General features: G+C 24.0%; 5 protein-coding genes across 5 annotated transcripts; 2 read left to right on the plus strand and 3 right to left on the minus strand.

Annotated features, from left to right (window-relative positions):
• Positions 1–5,476: 5,476 nt before the first annotated feature.
• On the plus strand, positions 5,477–6,546 carry OCT59_007050 (uncharacterized protein; the record flags this gene model as incomplete). The annotated part of the gene is made up of 3 exons (XM_066145037.1): positions 5,477–5,551; positions 5,629–5,740; positions 6,215–6,546. 3 exons carry the CDS (start codon positions 5,477–5,479, stop codon positions 6,544–6,546), a joined length of 519 nt encoding a protein of 172 aa, XP_065998467.1.
• A 2,536-nt stretch (positions 6,547–9,082) lies between these two features.
• OCT59_007051 (uncharacterized protein) lies at positions 9,083–9,415 on the minus strand (the record flags this gene model as incomplete). Its single annotated transcript, XM_025314725.2, has 1 exon — positions 9,083–9,415. One exon carries the CDS (start codon positions 9,413–9,415, stop codon positions 9,083–9,085), a length of 333 nt encoding a protein of 110 aa, XP_025184591.1.
• Positions 9,416–9,796: 381 nt separating this feature from the next.
• Positions 9,797–10,599, minus strand: OCT59_007052 (uncharacterized protein; the record flags this gene model as incomplete). Its single annotated transcript, XM_066145190.1, has 2 exons — positions 9,797–10,335; positions 10,575–10,599. 2 exons carry the CDS (start codon positions 10,597–10,599, stop codon positions 9,797–9,799), a joined length of 564 nt encoding a protein of 187 aa, XP_065998468.1.
• Positions 10,600–10,685: 86 nt separating this feature from the next.
• OCT59_007053 (uncharacterized protein) lies at positions 10,686–11,654 on the minus strand (the record flags this gene model as incomplete). The annotated part of the gene is made up of 5 exons (XM_066145259.1): positions 10,686–10,780; positions 10,846–10,994; positions 11,067–11,197; positions 11,273–11,457; positions 11,558–11,654. The coding sequence occupies 5 exons, from the start codon at positions 11,652–11,654 to the stop codon at positions 10,686–10,688; spliced, it is 657 nt and encodes a 218-aa protein (XP_065998469.1).
• A 6,030-nt stretch (positions 11,655–17,684) lies between these two features.
• On the plus strand, positions 17,685–19,986 carry OCT59_007054 (uncharacterized protein). Its single transcript, XM_066145326.1, has 7 exons — positions 17,685–17,895; positions 17,970–18,230; positions 18,449–18,587; positions 18,663–18,994; positions 19,088–19,307; positions 19,382–19,443; positions 19,536–19,986. The coding sequence occupies exons 1-7, from the start codon at positions 17,728–17,730 to the stop codon at positions 19,863–19,865; spliced, it is 1,512 nt and encodes a 503-aa protein (XP_065998470.1). The 5' UTR covers positions 17,685–17,727; the 3' UTR covers positions 19,866–19,986.
• The last annotated feature ends 3,233 nt before the right edge of the window (positions 19,987–23,219 follow it).

A 23,219-nucleotide genomic window follows, 5' to 3' on the forward strand; every position in this document is an offset into this window, starting at 1 on the left:
AACTTTTATGAACTTTAATATTGTTTTATTTGATTGCATTATTCCATCCCTTAATGTTTCATAAATTATATCTCTATTCCAATCCTTTCAAATAGTCAAATTATTACTATAAATACATATACACTGAATATTTCTTTACCAACTTCAGTAAATATGTCATTTTTCCAACCGAACAATTTACCCATCACTGAATTTGATAATGTCAGATGAATAAATATAAATCCGCGTTAAATTGTTTATCCATTTAAGAAAGTGAAGCACATACATTTAAAATATATGAAGTACCCTCTGACCACTATACTTAAAAAGGACTAGATATCAATTAAGTAATTTATCATGTAATTTGTATACCGTATAACGAAGTAAAATCTATAAATTATAATAACATCTTTATATATTAAATGGCTATTATTATAACAAATATTTTTTACTGGTTTTTTCATGATATTTTGTGTTGATATACGTGATACAGTATATTACAATATTCCAAGTTTTTCCAGTTGATACCAGAATTTCCGTTATATTGACAAATTTTCTTATAACGAACAATTCGTTATAAGGTGACATCCTAATTTTGCTAAAGAAAATAGTTTAAGATTTCTTTTAACATTTATCGCATTTTATAATGAGAAAAAATTATACCACAATCGTCTTATTATAAACATTTTTATGAAAAATTGGCATATAATCAGTTTGATATTATTATCATCATCTTTCTCTATAGAAATATGAAATATTTATTTTGCTCTTTATTAATGATCAGGCAGGTTATAATAAGTCAGTAATATTATAGTATATATAATGAACAAACTTATTAAAATACAAAACGTAATCACTTCATCAATCTAGGTTCATAAAATTTCTCTATAGGAGATGAATGTTGAATAATTGAATAATGAATACTGGCCGATCATCACTCACGATTTTGTATATTGTATTTAATTTATATTATCATTTTATTCTAAATCCCTTCTCTTATAAACACGCACGATATTTTATACATCAATCCTAATTGCATAAAGATCCAAAACAGAAAAAACTATATTAACACAAATTAGACCTCGCAAAAAATAAAGGAGATTTGATATTAATGAAAAATGTCGGAACAACTTAAACAAAAAATGAATTATGAAGATTATATGTATATATAAAGGAACTAAACAATACACAAAAAGGTAACAATATGAAGTTTGCTGTGATATAATGAACCAAAATAACGTGTAGTTCCATCCTTTTTTGATAATGCCAGACGGCATTACGTAATTCTGGCCCTGATAAATACAGTACTACCTATTTACAGTATATATTGCTCAAAGTCCTGTATATAACTCAACTAATGTATTATTAAAGTATCTATAATTTACTTTTTTTTTAAACTAAAAAGTATTTATAATTTACTACTTGTATTTATTATCAATATATAAAATGATGTTTATAAATAGCATCAGGTTAAGTTTCCTTGTCGCGTAACACTTTTTTAAAAAAAAATTAACCAAATAAAGCTTTTAAAGCGCTTAACTAGATGTATCTTTAATTGCTCTAAAAGCTGGAGAAATTAACAGAATATTTATAACATGGTATATACCCTAAAATTTGGCATATAAAACTAATTTTATCGTTTTGTCGGTCATTTTCAAGGAGGATTTAACAAAAAAAAGTTTAAATCTAAAATGATAATCAAAACTGCCTTTGACACTATAAATAAACTTGCAGAGCAGCCAAAGTTACTTATTCATAATGACTTTTATTAGTTATATGTAAAATATATTATGAAAATTTTCTCTATTTGTGATTCTTTGCTGCGCCACAATGAGGCTTTTGTGATCAGCATAGATTGTACAAGCCAGAATCGGGTATAACCAACTGTTAATGCATGTTGTATTACCTAAACAGCGTTTAACAAAGTAAAAAATATTTACACATCTTTTTAGGAAGAGCTTTGATACTATGGCTCAGAGTACTAATGATAAAGGTAAAAAACATATAGTAAAACAAATTGGCAATATAGTAAAACTAGTATCAAGTAAAATCAAGAAATCTAAAGGTAAATATATTAAAACAAGCTGAAATAAAAAATTTATATTTATATTTAATGTTTTCATGGATAATTGAAATAAATAATATTCAAAAAGCTCTCAAAGATGGCGCTGATGATGATCATAATATTGAACAAAGGTTAGGTAACTATAATTTTTATAAATTTTGAATAACATTTAAAAATTTTGAAGAAGAATATAAGTTATAAGCTATTTATTTAATTCTATTATTACATAATTATTGTATAATATTTGCATATAATTTAAACTAACCAAATTTTTTATTTAAAAATCATTTAATAATATAGATTGTAAGTAATTTTTTGATTCTATTATTACATAATTGTATAATATTTGCATATAATTTAAACTAACTAAATTCTTTATTTAAAAAATTATTCAATAATGTAGGGAGTAAGTTATTTATTCAATTCTATTATTACATAATTATTGTATAATATTTGCATGTAATTTAGACTAATAGATTCTTTATTTAATTAATTATTTTGTAATATCTTTAGTTAGTAAGTTATAAGTTATTTCTATTACTATATAATTGTATAATATTTACATATAATTTAGACTAACTGAATTCTTTATTAAAACTTATTACATAATATAGCAAGTAAGTTATTTTTTAATTGTATAATATTTGCATATGATTTAAAATAACTAAATTCATTATTAAAACTTATTTCATAATATAGATCGTAAGTTATTTTTTGATCCTATTATTACATAATTGTATAATATTTAGATTACATAATTATATAATATTTGCATATAATTTAAACTAACTAAATTCTTTATTTAAAATTTATTTAATAATATAGTTCGTAAGTTATTTTTTGATTCTATTATTACATAGTAATTGTATAATATTTGCACATAATTTAAACTAACTAAATACTTTATTTAAACTTATTTCGTAATGTAGAATGTAAGTTATAAGTTATTTTTTGATTCTATAATTGCATGATTGTATAATATTTGCATAATTATATAATATTTGCATATAATTTAAACTAACTAAATTCTTTATTTAAACTTATTTCATATTATAGTTCGTAAGTTATTTTTTGATTCTATTATTACATAATTGTATAATAATTGCATATAATTTAAACTAACTAAATTCTTTATTTAAAAAATTATTTAATAATATAGTAGAAAGTAAGTTATTTATTCAATTCTATTATTACATAATTATTGTATAATATTTACATATAATTTAAACTAACTAAATAATTTATTTAAACTTATTTCGTAATGTAGAATGTAAGCTATAAGTTATTTTTTGATTCTATAATTACATAATTGTATAATATTTAGATTACATAATTATATAAGAATTGCATATAATTTAAACTAACTAAATTCTTTATTAAAACTTATTTCATATTATAGCATGTAAGTTATTTTTTGATCCTATTATTACATAATTGTATGATATTTGCATATTAATTTAAACTAACTAAATTCTTTATTTAAAAAATTATTTAATAATATAGCTCGTAAGTTATTTTTTGATTCTATTATTACATAATTGTATAATATTTGCATATAATTTAAACTAACTAAATTCTTTATTTTAATAATGTAGGGAGTAAGTTATTTATTCAATTCTATTATTACATAATTATTGTATAATATTTGCATGTAATTTAGACTAATATATTCTTTATTTAATTAATTATTTTGTAATATCTTTAGTTAGTAAGTTATAAGTTATTTCTATTATTATATAATTGTATAATATCTATATATAATTTAGACTAACTGATTATTTATTAAAACTTATTACATAATATAGCAAGTAAGTTATTTTTTGATTCTATTATTACATAATTGTATAATATTTGCATGTAATTTAAACTAACTAAATTCTTTATTAAAACTTATTTCATAATACAGCAAGTTATTTTTTGATTCTATTATTACATAATTGTATAATATTTGCATGTAATTTAAACTATTAAATTCTTTATTAAAACTTATTTCATAATACAGCAAGTAAGTTATTTTTTGATTCTATTACATACTGTAATTATATAATTTAGACTAACTAAATTCTTTATTTAAAAAATTATTTAATAATATAGGGAGTAAGTTATTTATTTAATTCTATTATTACATATTGTTATAATATTTACATATAATTTAAACTAATAAATTCTTTATTAAAACTTATTTCATAATATAGATCGTAAGTTATAAGTTTTTTTGATTCTATTATTCTACAATTGTATAATATTTATATAATTTAGACTAACTAAATTCTTTATTTAATTAATTATTTCGTAATTTCTTTAGTTAGTAAGTTATAAGTTATTTCTATTATTATATAATTATAATATTTATGTGTAATTTAAACTAACTAAATTCTTAACTCAAAAATCATTTTGTAATTTCAGATCTTTTAGATGGTATATTATTTATTTATTTAATTATATTATTACATAATTGCACAATATTTACATATAATTTAAACCAACTAAATTTTTTATTTAAAAATTATCTAATAATATAGCTCGTAAGTTATTTATTCAATTTAATTCTATTATTACATAATTATATAAATATTTGCATATAATTTAAATTAACCAAATTCTTTATTTAAAAAATTATTTTGTAATTTCTTTTAGGTGGTAAGTTATTTATTTATTTAATTCTATTATTATTACATAATTATATAAATATTTGCATATAATTTAAATTAACTAAATTATTTATTTAAAAAATTATTTTGTAATTTCTTTTAGGTGGTAAGTTATTTATTTAATTCTACTATTATTACATAATTGTATATAATTTAAGCCAACTATTTATTAAACTTATTTCATAATATCTTATATAGCAAGTAAGTTATTTTTAATTCTATTATTATATAAATAAGATTAACTAATTCTTTATTAAAACTCATTTCAAATAATATAGATTGTAAGTTATTTATTTAATTTTATTATTACATATTTATAACATTTATATTTTATGTACAACTAAAACTAACTAAATTCTTTATTTAAAAATTTGATTTACTTTAGATTCTTGTAAGTTATTTTTTTTATTATTGCATTTATGTAGTATTAATTCAAGTTTTAATTAACTAACTACTTTTTTTAACAAATATTTGATGTTTTAGTTGGTAAGTTATAGGTTTTTATATATATTTAATAACTACTAAGTTTTTTTATTTTATTATATTCCTGATTAAAATCTAGAGTGAGTATTAAATTGTTCTTTTTAATTTTATATTTTAAAATAATTTTATCGTAATTTTAATTATTTAATATTATAGATTTGGAAAAAGTGGAAATACAATTTTAGATAAATTTATTTCTGAAAGAAGATTAAAATGGATTCCTTATGACAAATTTACAAATGTTATATATCTTGATAGAGGAGGGTTTAGTACTATATATAAAGCTATTTGGTTAAATATGAATCAAAATAAAGAAGTAGTTCTTAAATGTCTCAATAATTTGAATGAAAATTTAGATGAATTTTTAAATGAAGTATGATAATCAATATTACTTTTTTTAAAAATTTTATTTATTTATACTAATTGCATATTCTAATTTTACTTTTATAGTGGAAATATCATCAAAGTTGTTCAAATTCATATGAAATTATTAATTTATATGGGTTTACAAAAAGTTCAGATACTTTGAATTATATGGTAGTTATGGATTATGCAAATAAAGGTAATTTAAGAGGAAATTTGGCTAAAGTAACTAAATATAATTGGAAACAAAAATTAAATATGTTGTACAAAATTATTTCTGGGCTTTATGAAATACATAAACAAGATCTTATTCATTGTGATTTACATGATGGCAATATTTTAAATCATAGCAATAAAAAGGATGAAGGGGAGGAAGAAAATGAAGTTGATAATAATTTAGTTTTTGTTAGTGATTTAGGATTATGTCATCCTGTAAAATCATCTTTTAAAAAAGGTGAAATTTATGGAGTTATACCATTTATGGCACCCGAAGTTTTGAGAGGTAAACCTTATACTCCGGCTAGTGATATATATAGTTTTTCCATGATTATGTGGGAATTTACGTCTGGAGTTCCACCATTTAATGATAGAACACATGATCTTCAACTTAGTTTAAGTATTTGTAAAGGTGAACGTCCTAAAATTATTGAAAATATTCCAAAATGCTATATAGAGTTAATGAAAAAATGTTGGAATGAAGATCCATTAAAAAGGCCATCTGCATCAGAAGTGAAATATATAATTGGAAATTGGATTTTCCAACCTATTAGTAATGAAATTAATGAAGAATTAGAAAATAACAAAATGGAATTTATAAATGCACAAACTGGGCATAGCAATCTTACTACTGAATCTCATCCACAAGCATGTTATACAAGTCGTCTGCTTAATTTTACTAGTAAAAAATTGAACGAAATTCTTGAAAGTGAAGATTCACAAAGTTATTCTTCTACTGGTATAACTGAAGACTTGAATGATTGTATAATTAAAGATATGAATAATTAGGTATGTAATATATATTATAAAGAAAAATTAATTTTGCAAATTTTTATGTGAAATTAATTTTATTGTTTTAATTAAATAGATATTAAGATAGATGAAATTAATTAATATTAAAGATTCATAGTTGTTTTAAGAGATATTTGACATGATGTATTCAAAAATTTTCTTTTATTTTACCTTTTTAGATTTATTTAAACACTAAGTCTAGAGTAGTAAAATATTTACACGTTTCTTAGTTTGTAATTTAAATAATTCCTTTTATATATCTTATCCAAATATTAAATATATGTATTCTCTTCTTAGAATTATTTAAACACTGGGGCTAGGTAGTAAATATTTTACAAAATTTCTTAGTTTGTAATTTAAACAAATCTTTTTTTTATGACTTTTCCAATTATTAAAATATCAATGTAATTGATACTGAAATTAAATTTTTATATTCATCTCAATAGCTGAGTGTGTTTAATTTATATTGATGAACTTTTATTTTATATTATTTTAAAAATATTTGGCCAACATAAGAAACTACACCAAGAACTGCTAGATTATATGATGCATCAGTTATTTTTTGATAAACCAAAGTCTGCTAACTTATTCTATTTATTTATATAAATCTTTTTAGTTTTATTTTGTAACTGCCTAATTACTTTTAATAAATTATGCTTGTATAATGTAGGTAGCCGAGGTTAACAAATGTTAAAATATAATTACTATATAATTATTATTTGTATATATATACAGCATTAGGATTCCCTTTACATAAAGTTTTCTCAATGTTTTCAAAAATTTTAAATTATCAAAAAATAATACTTATAAAAGTCAATCACATAATTTAAAATTAAGCTTTTCAGTTTTTTTCATGTTGTGCATTTAATATTTCAACCTCCATTTTAATTTAACTTTTTACATGCTTAATTAAAACAACTAGTAGGCATAGTTTCGATAGGATTTGCCAAATATAATCAATTGTTTGAATAAATCACAATTCCGATCTAATTATGACTTTAGAATTTACTAATAATAACCATGCGCCATTTTTGCAACATTGTAAAATAAAAAATAATTGCGGCGTTAAATATATAAATAATGTTGATGCCGCTAAATGCTTTAAAATTGAAATTTAGAGAAGGAAAAATCATTTTAGGTGTAAAGATACTGCCCAATGCCTCAAAATCACTTGTAATTAATTATATGATTGGCAAATATTTAGTATTGTTCTCGAAAAATAAATTATATCATATTGCTTTTTAATGGATTCTAAAAGTTAAATATTGTTTAGTCACGAAGGAAGTAACCAAAATGTTTACAAATCAAATTACTTTATTGACTTATTATTATAGATATTTTAAATTATTCATAATTGTAAATCATTTTGAAATTTTTTTATCAGCTGCCAAAAGCTGAATTCATTATTTGAAATCATTTATTATACGAAACAGTTGATTATGCCGGATGGATTAGAAATAGTTTAGAAGAATTGATTTCTTTACAAAATAGTTTAAAGAATTTGAAATTAGCTGATTATATTGGAAATATGGAATAATCATACCTACTTTAACAAACAAACCATCAGTTAGTAATTTTACAAGAGTTTAATTTGTCAGAATAATGGAAATTTTAATAAATCACAAGGCATAATTTTCCCCAGATTATATTCTTAAAGTTTCTTAGAAAAATCTTATAGAATTTTTTACATGATTGTGAAATAATACCTTAAATTTACCTTAATTAAGTGTAGAGAAAGATAAAAATTTTTGTGATTTATACTTTTGGAAAATATAAAAATTTAAGTAATATTAAGGAATATTTTTCTTTAAACAATTAGTTAACTTCCATGATATGATAAATATATATACAGTTTCACGTGTGAAATATTAGGATTTTGAGAGTGTTGTCAAATGACACTGAAATGACATTGAAATGAACATCAAATGATATTAAATGACATCGATTTTACTATGAAAAAGTATGAGAAATGACAAATGTCATTTGAAGAATGGGCAAATGACACGGCAATTTAACAACACTGTTATTGAGAGGTAGAACCATTCTTTTTTTTTTTAAAAAAAAAACAAATTAGTAACGCGTTTATTAATTATGATTATTAAAATTTTACATAATTACACAAACACCTAGAAGATTATATAAATAAACTACACAATCCTCTATAACTAACCGATCTATTAAAAATTATATAAAAATTGTAACTATATAAAAAATCATAATAAAACTAATCTATAAATTTAACTATATACTTTACTGTAACTATCGTTCCCAAGTATTCTTAAAAGATCTTCCATTTATTACATCATCTAATAAACTATCTCTCGTCACTAATTTAACTAAGTTTTCTGTATTTTTTTCATTTAAACTATTTTCTTTTGTTTTTTGAATTTTTCTTAATTTTTTATTATCGACACTATCGCCCTCTTCTATTATATTTTTCCTTTTCCTTTTGCCTTTACTATCTATACCTCTATTTTTCTCTATATCCGCCACATCATCACACCTTTTAACCCAAATTCTCGTCTGATATTTATTATAACAAAAACTCCATAGTAATTGCTCTATCAACTTCTTGTATTCTTTTTTTCTTCGATATCTCGTTAAATTTCCTATTATATACTCCGCGCAAAAGTTCCCATATTCTATTATATCCTATTAAAATGTCTGATTTCTGCATCATTATTTCATAAAAATTGATATTGATGTCTCTTAATATATCTAGATCCTCCTTTCTTTCTTCCAATATTAATATTTCTTCGTATTCAGCAATTGCTTCATATAATATTTCATCTATATTAACTTCATTTCTTTCGCACTTCCAGATATGATACCAATCTTCGACCTCACTATTGCATCTTGGACACATATCATTTATTATTTCGTTAACTCTCTTTTATATAAAACTCCATAAGTTGGCAATTCTTTCAGAAAATTTTTAATCTTATATGCTCTCATCTTTGTATCTTCATCACTGCACTGCAAAAACTAAAATTATTTCTATTGCTAATAAAATTAAGGGTATAGGTAGAACCATTCTAAAATCTATGAATCATAAATTTTATACAATTACAAAAATGGAGATCACGTAAAATTTCTGAACATGAACTATTATTTAATAATTATAATAATTATACGATAATACAATATTTAATTTAAGAAAAACGTTATGATAAATAAAACTACTGGCTTGATACACACTTTGTCACAAAGATCTATTCAAATAAAAATGCTTAATTATTAACGTGATTTATTTTCTTAATATTTCTAATTTATTTTGAGCAAGTTGATACCCTTGTTTAGCAGATTTCTCGTACCAATAAATTGTTTGATTTATATCATTTTCAATTCCCTTTCCATATTCATACATATCAGCAAGATTATATTGAGCCAAACTATATCCTGAATTTGCTGCCTTGTGATATAATTCAAAAGCTCGGCCATAATCTTTATTAATGCCATCCCCATTTTCATACATAACGCCAAGATTATTTTGAGCTATCAAATGTCCTAAATTTGCCGCCTGCTGATATAATTCAATTGCTTTTTGTTTATTAACACTAATTCCAAATCCAATATCATAAAAATAACCACACCTAAATAATCCTAATACGTTACCCTTATTAGCTATTTTTTTATAATATTCGAAAGCTAATTTTTTATCTTTTACAGTTCCACGACCACATTCATAACATAACCCAACATAATATTGCGCTAATATGTGATTTTGTTCTGATGCTTTAATGAATAAGTTAAACGCTTTCTTTCTATTTTCACTTGTTTCAATTCCTAAATAATTAAAACATCCAAATAAAAATATGGAATCTAAATTATTTTGATTAATTAATAACCAATCATGGATTTCTTGTGAATTTATATTATTATTATTAAAATAATCAAGAATAAATTCGCTTGCAATTTGAAAATATAATTTATTATATCACTAACTATTATGTTCGAATTTTTTTCAGATGAAATATCTTCATTTGTTAATGATGTATATACCATTTCTTTTGTATCCATTTTACCAAAATTTTCAATAATTTGAGACATTTCCCCATGTAATGAATTGTTAATATTTGAAGTATCAATATTGATTGGATTAAATTTTTGTTCATCTGTTGGTATTGATTGAAGATTTAATGATTTTCTGTTGTTTTCGTTATAATTTCTTTTAATCTTTCTAATACTTGATTTATAGTTGGACGATTGTCTGGTTCATTATCCCAACATTCTAAAAAACATAATAATATATTATAAATAAAATTTAAATTATAATTAATGAGTGTTCATACATACCAGTATAAATTTTAATATAATTTTCAGGCGTATTAAGAATGGGTTTTTCTCTACGACCTTGTGAAATTTCTAAAGCTAAATCAATATCGTACTCTTCAGTAGCAAAGGGTGGTTGACCACTAGACAATTCCCAAAATAACACACCAACACTATAAATGTCACTTTTTTTATTAAATGAACATATTTGATTTGAGTTTTTATTTTTTTTTCGTCCGCTAAACCTTTTTGGATCGACATAAGGAACACATCCAAAAAATTTAGTTTTTGTGTTGGATGATGATTCGATTCTTTTTGACAACCCGAAGTCGGACAGTTTGATAGTATTTTGATGAACCAATACATTACCGGAGTGCTATTAAATTAGTATGACGTTAAAAATATGAAAAAAATAACAATAATTATTTTATTATTTAATAAAATGAATTACCAAATCACGATGCACTATTCTTTCGTTATGTAAACACGATACGGCGCTAGTTAATTGATACGCTAAGTTATATTTGTCGTTCCAAGTAAAATTATTGAAGTTTTCCTTTAAATAATTTTTGAGAGTACCAGAATCAGCATACTCCATTACTAACAAATAATTTTTCGATTGAACATTTTGATATTCTAATAATGAATAAAAGGAATTAATCATTTTCTAAATAATTACATATTTGCAAAGTTAAATAAAATTTTAACTATTATTATAATTAAATTTATATAATACCTGGCTCAAATAGTGCAACGCCATAGAACTTAATAATATTATTATGAAATTGTATATCACGTTGAAGCTTGAGCTGGAATATAATCGGGATATTCATAAAAATAAATTTAATACATATATTATTAATATTAAAATGATAATAGTATACTTATTTCATAATTTATACATACCTCATGAACAATTTCTTTTGCAATTACGTCATCAACATTGAAAAAGGATTTTAACGCTAAATATTGGTCTGAATTTCTCCAATTTGCACGATAAACTTTTCCAAATCCTCCAGTACCAATTTTTTAAACATTACTAAAATATTTATGTTCATAAAGTCTTAAATATTCCTTAGAAATGGCCTCTTCAATCCAATTGATACATTCATTTGTATTTTCGGTGTTTTTGCATTTTGATATTATTATTGGTCGTAAAATAATAAATTTTTTTCATTATATAATAAATTTTTGGTAATGTCGTACAGTCACAAAAGGTTGTACAAAAAAAGCCACATAACATGCTGCGGTGACCCACTTTTCTTAACCAATTTAACCAATTAATCAATTTTCAAACAAATTTTTTTATTTTAGAAACGGTTAATAATGCGACATTTTGTTAAAGATAATTTTGTTTAATGCACACTACAGTCTGTCAATATAACAATAAGATTTTCTTTACGTGAGAACATAAATTATCGATATAAGAGTCAATAATATCGGATTGACATCACATAAGGGCGGATTTGGCTCACTTGATGATCGACATTCCGATCAAGTGCTCATATCAGCAAAATTAAAGAAAAATTGACCGTTTTATCAAACTAATATTCAAATTAATGACTTGCCTTTTAGACGTGATTAATTAGTAGACCAAAAAAAATTAATGCAATTTTGATTAATATTATTGTAACAATAATTACTTTATTATATGTTTAGAATATTGAAATTTTTTTACGTATTGTAAGCGCGATAGTTCAGTTTCTATAAAATGAAATGTTCAGATAATTTGATACGTGCGTAAAAACTTTTTTTTTCGTATAGATAATTTAAACATAGAAATTATTATGATCATAATTTTCACTTATTATTTTTGAAATTCATAAAACCAAACGCAGTGAATTAAAGAATGTGTATTTATCTATGATAATATTATGATTAATATATATTACGGATAGGACACCTAAATAATTTATTTATCACATCAGATAATCAATAAAATAGTATATTTATAATTCTTTTAAAAATTATATATAAAGTATTTATATTGATTATTACTATCTTCTAGAAGATTATATAATATATTACTAATCACGACAATTGATTGATTGATTGATAACTATAGGTTACTTTTTCTGATATTATATTTAACTTCAAATATGGTTACTAATCACAAAGCCACAACTTTGTTTGCTGAATTTGAATTTAACTCATATTCGAAGTATTGATTATTATAATAATTTTTTTTTTTTGCAAATAAATATTATATTATAATTCTTACAATACGAATTGTCATAATTGACTATTATTTACACATATATTGAAGATGTGATGATTCCTTTATATAAAATGAGAATTCGGTCTTTTAAAAATTTAAATTTGAATAATTTGATAGGCGCGTACAAAGTATTAAACAAGCTCCACATTGCAGAATCACATGACGATCATCAGTCATCATTTTTTTTCTCACGACGCGATTTTTTTTACAAATATATATACTCTCAACATATATACCATCAGTTTTCTCTACTGTTTTCTTTTCTTTAAAAAAAAAATACTCTCTAAAAAATAAAAATACTCTAAAATCCTTCACTTCGTCCCTTTCTTAGACGTACGCGTCGCGTACGTCTAATTTTAGTGATCAATCTCAAACTACCATTGCCAATACGTGAACATAAAGAATTCCAATGGTCATTGTTTTATAAACTTATTTTCTTAGAGGAGTTCTTGAAAAAGAGTGCGTATCAAAAACGCGAAAATTTTTTTTTGATGTTTATAGACCTCTTATCATTGGATCGTATTTATTCCTTTTTTTTTTATTTATTAGTTACAGGCTTACAGCACTATTTTGTATTGAAACACTAAACAACAGATGAAAGCTCTCTGAATAGAGCATTACCGGTTTTCTAGATGAGTGTAAATGGCTTAGGAGACTTTAAGAGAGGTGTGTATTTTTTTATTTGCAAAGTGGGTAACTTCCTAAGCTAAAATTAGAACGGATAACTCATTTGAGTCGGGGAGTTCACAAATTTTACTTAGGAGGGTACTGGATTTGTTTGTTTGGGTTGGGTAAGGGTGAGCAAAGTGGGTAATTCCTTGAAATTACCTGCTTTTTCTTTTTTATTTTATTTTATTGCAAAGTGGGTAATTCCTATGAAATTACCTGCTTTTTCTTTTTTATTTTATTTTTATTTTTTATTTTATTTTATTTTTATTTTTTTATTTCTTTTTTTTATTTTTTTTTATTTCTCTTGTTCACTTGATAATCAACTCAAGCAGATAAAATCCTACTTTGTTATTAGTAAAGTCTGCTAATTCTAAAGGAGGAATTGGCTATGTCTTCTTTACCATTAAATAAAAATTTAGCACACTTTTAATAATTTTCCTTTCTTATAATAGGTAAATGCAGAGATTTACAAGAATGAAGAAATTCAACTTTAAAAGGAATAATATATAGTAAATAATTAATTTCTAGTTAATAGTTCTACTAGAGATACTAATTACGAATAAACTGAATCATTTATTACTAAAATTAAAAATATTATTAAGGTAAGATAGTTAGGTGGTGATTCCGGTGTGTGGTGAAGGTCCTGTCATTATATCAGTCACTAAAGATAAAGTATCTGGCGTAAAAGAGCCAAAAAAATGTCAAACAATGGGGAATCACGAATGGAATTACTAATAAGAAAAAGAAAATCTATTATCAAATCAACAGAGAAAGAACAATTCGAATAAACCTACCAAAGGCTTATCTACTGATCAACCTCCAGATATAGTTCAGCGATCAAGATACATATTTACGTTTCCTCCTTACACAAATTCAAAAAAGGATAATTTATTCAGCTTAATCGTTTTGAACTTGCGGTTATACCGTACTTATTTGCAAATTAAAATCTATCATATAATTTATTTTTTTATTAAAAAATTAATAACATACAGTGTACCGCCTACTACAAGCAATAAATTTACCTGTCCATTTTCAAATTCTTCTATGTGAGATATAAAATGTTCAAGATTATAGGCTATAAAAATAATAAAGAATTTTACAATAATCAAAATTCAATTGAAAATTACAAGCTTTTTAGTTTTTATTACAAATTAATAATATTGGAATTTTGGAAGAAATTACAAAGATTCCTTTTGATCTAAAGAAAATAAGAAATGGATATTCATCAAAATTCTTTTTTAAAATTCCGGTGCCACTAGGAAGGCAAAAAACATATTTTTACACATATAGTTTATATAATGATGTAAGAACTCTAATGAAATTAATTTTGCATAGCACTTCTAGTATTTTCTCTTATTATATTGCCTTTTCAGAACAAACTATATTCCCATACCATATTTTCAAACAATATATAACATGAATTTTCGCTCATTCTTCCTAATTTTGCTAGACAATCTGTAATTGTTACTGCGATTTTTCTAATTTAATTTTGATATTATTTTTCTTTACGATTGATTATTATTTACATTCCATCCAATGATTATATAATTACTATAACTTATGATAGAAGATGAGACAACCAAGAAAAAAATAATTAACAACAAGTTGTACAATAATAATAATAAAAAACAAAAAAAAAATATTTTCGGTATTGAACTAAGAAACTGGAAATAAAAAAAATAATCAAAAAAAAATTTTTTTATTATTAAAAAAATCCCAAAAAAATGAAAAAATTATATTATATCTATTGTACTATACCGGTCTATTGATATTAAAAAAAATCATACTAAAAAAATTATTAACTTAATAAGTCGATGTCTATTACTTAACTGTTAATATTACCGGGAAAGTAAAATTTACTTATTTTAGTAATCAACATACAGTTTGCCGGTCAAATCGTCAAATCGCATTTCCATGTTACACAATTCAATTTTATTTATGCAGAAAAATATCGCCAACCTTTTTATAGTTATAAGTTATTGTGCTTTGCGTTGATAAATATCAAAATTATTAACCAATGATAGCAGATGATTGGTAAAGATTTGGCCACGCATAACGATATTATCGTGTGACCCATTGTATGGACTTTAGCTTAATTATAGCTTAATTATAACTTATTTTTGATTTTTTAAAAATAACAAAATTATCGGCAATTATATTTAATATACGGAACATGATAATTATATATATTATCAAATTAGTTTGGCAGCAACAAGATTCATTGGTAATTAAAATTTTGTCAATAAACTATTTAATTTGAAAATAACATATTTTTAAAATTTTAATCGCCTTGGTTATTACTTATTTGGATGTTATTCGTATTTTTCATAATACGTGATGATCGATCATTTTACCAATTGGATAAACCCGACTAAACAATTTGACTCAACGTAGCATTAATACTTTCATAGCCCCTATAAAAAATAAATGTCCGGAAAATGTCTACAAAAATGTCCAGAAATTGTCCAGAATAAATCTGGCATGTCCAGAAATTGTCCGGAAAATGTCTATTTTTTGCTACAAATTTGATACCTAAAATTTTGACATATCCGGACTTTGTCCAGAATATATCCAGAATTTGTCCAGTATAAAATTTTGGACAAATTCCGGACAGATAAACCTGGACAAATTCCGGACATAGTAAAAATTCAGATAATTTGAGCTGGACAAATTCCGGACATGAAAAAATTCTGGACAAATTCTGGACGCTACTTCCAAAAAAGGATAAATTAATTTTGTAAAAAAATGCAAAAAGCACAAGACTGACATTCATAACCTTCTTTGTCATACTAATTAAATTTGCTGAGCAGGCAAAAATACTATATATCTATGATATAAAACTTTAAGTTAAAAGCAATTATAATGATGGTCACCTGTTGATCATCTTTTTGTGCCAAATTTTATGAAAAAATATTTCAGGTCAATTTCCGGACAAATTCTGGACAAAATGAGTGTCCGGAAACGAGTGTGTTTTCGGAACAATTTCCGGACATGGTACCTGGCATTTTCTGGACATTTTCCGGACAATTATTTAGACAAATTTTCCGGACAATTTCAGGACAATTTCCGGACACTTATTTTTTATAGGGGATAGAGTAATTTATAATTTAGAATTAGAAACCTTTGTAATATTATCGTCATAACATACAATCAATTGAGAAATTAGTATAATTGAATAAATCAGTGTTGAGTAATATGCAAAAAAATTACATTTTTCCTAACTAGTAACATTAATAAATAATTCATTAAATTTTGTAGTATTAAAATTATTTAATATATTAATTTTAAAATATAATAAAAATATAAAACGTTGGTGGTTACAAAATATTACAAAATTATTACGTACAAGTATCATACGGGATTGTGATCGCCATGTGATCTGTAAATTATAATACATATATATGATCGACATGACATGATCGACATATGGGTAAAATATATCTCCTCGGTCAATATTAACTCCTTAAGGTAAAATAATTTTTTGCCGAGAAAACAAAGAAGTAGCATGTTATGGATGATGGATGATTAAATTATAAAATTACAGAGAAACAACACATACAATATAAATTACGATCGATGTTAAGCTCTCTTTACTCTTTAGCCTCTATCTACACGTTACGATCTGCTACGATGATTTTTCAAAACGATGTAGTAAGTGAACATATTGACATGATCAAAGAATTTGCGTATCGTCTAATTCTGAATACCTTCATGCTCAATTTTAGTTAGTAGTATTTCGGTATAGGATTATAGACGGACCGCTAATATCTCACCTCCACTTAATTAATGCAACGGCTAAACAAGTTTTTTCAACAACAAAGAGACATGAGGACATAAGTGGTTCAATCCCACGAGATTAATTTAATTTTAACAGCAATGCTAAAATATTAAGGCGTGTATATCTACCGAAACCGAAATAATCAATCATATAAATATCTTGTGAAAATTCACTTCTCACTTTAAAAATCTCCGTCTAATTATTTAATAATTTTAATTTTTTTTCAAAAATAATAAAAACAATGCTTGATTTGACTTCCTTGATTAGCTTCTTTGTGTTAGGAGTTATAGGATGGGCTACTTATAAAATGTATATTTGGCCAGTTTATCTTACCCCTTTGAGAAAAATTCCTGGTCCACCATTTGAAAGTCTATTTTACGGAAATTATAAAAAATTTATGAAAGAAGAGGTTAATGTTGTTTATATCAGTCTTAATTTTTTTTTTCATTCAACTCATACATTATCTTATATATATTTATATAGGAGCCACAACTTGAATTGACAAAAAAATATGGAAATATAGTAAAATATTACGAAATATTTAATCAACCAGCTCTTTTAATCACAGATACAACAATAGTTCAAGATATTACATTAAGTCATAGTTATGATTATATTAAACCTGTGAACATTCTATCAGATTCTGTTGCATTTATCGGTAATGGTCTTGCACTTTCGGAAGGTAATGTTCATAAGAGACAAAGAAAGATGATGAATCCAGCTTTCACTTATAGCAATATTAAGGTAATTAGATATATTTCATTTGGGTGTTATGATAAATATGAATTTATATTGTAGTGTATGTTAAATATCACGTATGACTGATCCACGTGCGATCACGTGACTTATTATATGTGATGTTTAACCATACACAACAATCCATACACTATATTATAACTCATTTCATTTTGATGAATTTTTAATTTTGAACTAATTTAATATCTTATATTATCTCAATTTAGAATATGGTTCCAACATTTACTCGAATAGCTTCTAAGTTAATAAGTGTAATAACTGAAGATACAATAAATTTAGGAGAATCTAAAATTAAAATTGCACCTTATCTTTCAAAAGCTACTTTAGATATCATTGGCTTAGTTGGTAAGAAAATAAAAATGAAATTTTATGTTGATATTCTATACGCGTTTTTTTACAATTCTACGTTTTTTTTTTTAGGATTTAATTACGAATTCAATACATTAACATCTCCGAATGAATTAGCTAATGCTTATAACGCTATTGTTACCCCACCAACTATTCTTCATTTTATGCTTGGTAGATTAGCATATTATTTTCCAATGGTTAGAAGTATTCCGATTGAAATAAATAAAAACTTTGTCAATGCATGTGCGGTTATAGATCGCGAATCAAAGAATTTGGTTAAAAGAAAACTTAAAGAAGCCGACATTGGAGAATTAAAAGGAGATGATTTGTTATCTGTGTTAATTAATATTAATAAAACATTACCTATTGAAGAAAAATTGACCGACGAAGAATTAAAAAATCAGGTGACTAAAACAAATGTGTGAAAACTGTATTATCAAAAATATTTATCATTTTTTTAATGCGCAAATATTATTTATTATCTGTGTATATTTTAGATTATGACATTCTTATTAGCGGGACATGAAACCACAAGTACTTCAACTAGTTGGGCTATATATTTACTTGCACGACATCCACATATGCAAGACATATTACGTGAAGAAATAAATAAAGCTTTTCCTGATAAATCAAATTTTAATCCTACATTTGATGAAATTAATTCCTTGGAATATTTAAATGGCGTAGTTAAAGAAACTTTAAGATTACATTCTCCAGGTATAGTGTTAGTTGTTATTAATATATTTAAATTTTATAAAATCAGCTTATTAACTCGATAATTTTTAATTTAGTTACCATGATTAGGAGAACTAATATTAAAGATAAAGTTTATGGGAATTATTTTATTCCAAAGGTATATTTATATTTTTTTTTGTATTTTATTAAAAAAAAAAATTTTAAATTATTAATTAAAAACATTTTATTCTCGTTATTTAATAATAATAGTATACTCCAATAATGATTTCAACTATGGGACTTCATAAATCAACTGAAATTTGGGGTCCAACAGCTGCTGAATTTGATCCAAAAAGATGGTTGGATCCTACTTTAACTAAAAATATATCAAATTTAAGTTTTTTACCTTTCAATACTGGTGCAAGGGGTTGTATTGGAAATAAATTAGCTTTAGCTGAATTTAAAATATTATTAAGTAATTTAATTAGAAATTTTGTTTTTCGACCAACTGATGAAGGATTTCAATCTAAAACTAGAACTTTCGTTTCTTCTAAACCTGATTCACACTTTGAATTCAAAATTTCTAGAGTTGAATCTTAAAAACAATTGTTTTTATCATCTTTTAATTATTATAAATTAGAGTTTTTAACATTTAAATATATGTCATAAACCATTTATTATAAAAATAAATATCATATTTTTAATGGACTTTACTTTATTATCATAGTACAGCATTTCTTTTAAATGCACTGAACATTTAAATTATATGTGACGTGTAGACTTTTATTACAATAATTGCATATAATTTGTTTATCAAATAAAACTAGCTATAATTGTTAAAACCAGTATTAAAAATCTTATAGTAAGACCGCCTCAGCTTAACCTGTCGTCGCCATATTTTTCAAGCTGGTTACCAGACATAAGTACTATCAGTCCGGAATATAGACTACTATTATTGCTTTGAATTAAGATAAAAAAGTGGGAAGTAAATGGTTGTTCGTTTTTCCTAATCAAAATCCTCCGTATGGAAGGGATCGTGAAAGTAAATCTAAAATATGTGACATCTAAATCACGTGATTTAGCGTAAATAAACTCACAAATGTAGTAAAAAAATAATTTGTGGAATAAAAGGATTATAAGTTTGACCTTTAAAAAGATTTTCACATGGATCCAGAAATATCGTTATATCAAAATTTTGGATTGTACACGTCTTTCACTTTTGTGCTAACGTGAAATTTTTTATAACTAAAAAAAAATAATAAACGGCAAAAATAAATAAATAAATAAATAAAGGTAGATGACAAAAATAATTTAAAGACAGTGTATATTTTGTGTACTTTATAAGACATATCTTAAAGAAATTTGTTTTAATTACTACTAGAAATAAAAAGTCATAAATTATCTAAAATAAAATTATCCGGATATTTTAATTTTATTGTTTTAAATACATATAGTCATTATTTCAATTGGACCTAAATTAAAGACTAATAACATATTTAATCTATAAACATTAAATGTGTCACTAGCTTTTATCTGCAGTCTCGGTAATTTTACAGAATGACACCTAGAAAGTCCTTGCGGTATGCGTACTATTATATTATCTTAATTAACAAACATAAGATAATCAGAAGTACGAGATTTTCGAAATAATACGAAAAGTTTATTTTATTATATATAATATAGTAACTTATTTATTTGCAATAAATTTAACAAAATAACATCTCTATCTCGTATATCGGGACTTGATTTTCTTTTATTTAATCTTTTTTTACGTTGTTGAGGTGTTTCACCTTCAAGTATTTCATTAAAAGAAGTCATTATGAATTTAGTATCAATAATTATTTGTATTATATAAATAGAAAAATTGATGCAAAAAATATTATCACACGAAACAGGTAACAGTATCATAGAATTATATTCATTTATTTATTAATATTATTAATATTATCTGTGCAATCTATTATTTGACTCGCTAAAAAAGAATCTCACTAAAAAAAAATCCATGCAATTCATTAGCCAAGAAACAATATCATTAGAAAAAAATTCAAAGAAAATAAAAAATCAAGCAATTTATTACCCAGGAAACAATATCATTAAATAAAGGAAAAAAATTTCAAAAAATAATATTGTTAAAACTCTGCTAAAACTAAAAAGGAAAACCGATCAAAAAAAAATCCAATTTTAAATTTCCAAAAATTAATATGATAACAAAACTTTCTTTTTTTAGATCTCTTTTTTTTAAAATCCTGCCTTTCCATTTTATTGATTTTTATTACCAAAATGTTGGGTCACACAACCTTGTCATTACAGTCAGTGTTGGGAATTCAGATTATTTTTATACGCGCTGAGCGCACATTATTCAAAATAGTTTTGTGCGCTCTAATCTGTTATATATAAAATAATAGTAAGCGCCATTAATGTCGCGCTTATGTACTACATTCAATCAGATGTGCAAACTATACTGCGTGGATCCACCGAATTTAGTAAGGCTGCACATTACAATAACATTGATACTGTTGTACCATTTTTTATAATTTTAATCTGCCAAATGCAAATATACTGTACTTTAATTAATGCTTAATTTAAATTAATAAAAATATTTTGTCGATCATTTTAAAATAGTACATTTTTATTTGTGTCCACATGACAATTTTCGTCATGAAAATCGGCATTTCATGGTTTCCCGTTTATCTGTATTTCCGCTCGATATTTTGCATATGAATGGTCGGAAGGTATCTATATCTAACACATATAGTAGTGTTCACTTAAAAAATTTAGCGCCAAAGCGGAGCAATTTGAAAATTTCAACTTGTGCTTCAAGCGAAAGTTGACTTCCATTTTTTTTTTACGCAAACTCTTACATTCATTAATATATAAAGTTGATTGAATATATAATATTTACTCATGGATTTGTGCGAAGAATGTAATCAAAACAATACTGGATATGAATGGTGTAGAGCGTGTAACGCAAAACATTTTCAACGAAATTTTAAAAATTGGACAAGTGGTAATGCTAACATTGACAAATTTATTCGAGATACTCAACTATCAGCGAGTCATCAACAAAATGTATTAGAATGGATACCTTATAACACATTTTATGATATTAAATATATTGCAAAAGGTGGGTTTGGCCAAGTGTATAGAGCAAATTGGATTGATGGATGTATATATAAACGGAATAATAAAAATCAAAATTGGGACCGATATTCCAATATCACTGTAGCTTTGAAAATTTTAAATAATTCAAAAGATGTTACATGGGAATTTATCAATGAGGTATAAATTAAATTTAAAATTTTAAATATATTATTAATTAATAAATTATTCTTCTAATGTACTTTTATGTGTAGATTATATCGCATTATAAGATTGGAGATAATTATAATTGTTATAATTGTGTTACTCAACTTTATGGAATATCTCAAGATCCAGAAACGCAAAATTATATTATGGTTTTGGAATATGCAGAACATGGAAGTTTGCGAAATTATTTAGATAAATGTTATGATAAATTAAGTTGGAAAGATAAGTTAAATAATTTATGGTGGATTTCATTTGGACTTGCAATAGTTCATGTGAAAGAATTAATTCATCGAGATTTGCATAATGGTAATATATTAAAGTTTTCTTCTAAAACTAATATAACTGATATGGGTTTATGCAGGCCTGCATATTATAATAAGTTAGATAATAAAATATACGGAGTTTTACCTTATATTGCCCCAGAAATTTTAAGAGGACAAAATTATACTAAAGCAACTGATGTTTACAGTTTTGGTATAATTATGTATGAAGTAATATCTGGATTACCTCCATATCATGATGTAAGTCATGATGAAAGTTTGGCAATAAAAATTTGTCTAGGACTCAGACCAAGGTTTAATATTAAAGTACCCCAATTGATCGTGCATTTAATTAAAAAATGCTTAGATGCAAATCCATTAAATCGAC

This window comes from Rhizophagus irregularis, chromosome 15 (genome assembly GCF_026210795.1).
Source record: "Rhizophagus irregularis chromosome 15, complete sequence".
In the NCBI taxonomy this organism is placed as follows: Eukaryota; Fungi; Glomeromycota; class Glomeromycetes; order Glomerales; family Glomeraceae; genus Rhizophagus; species Rhizophagus irregularis.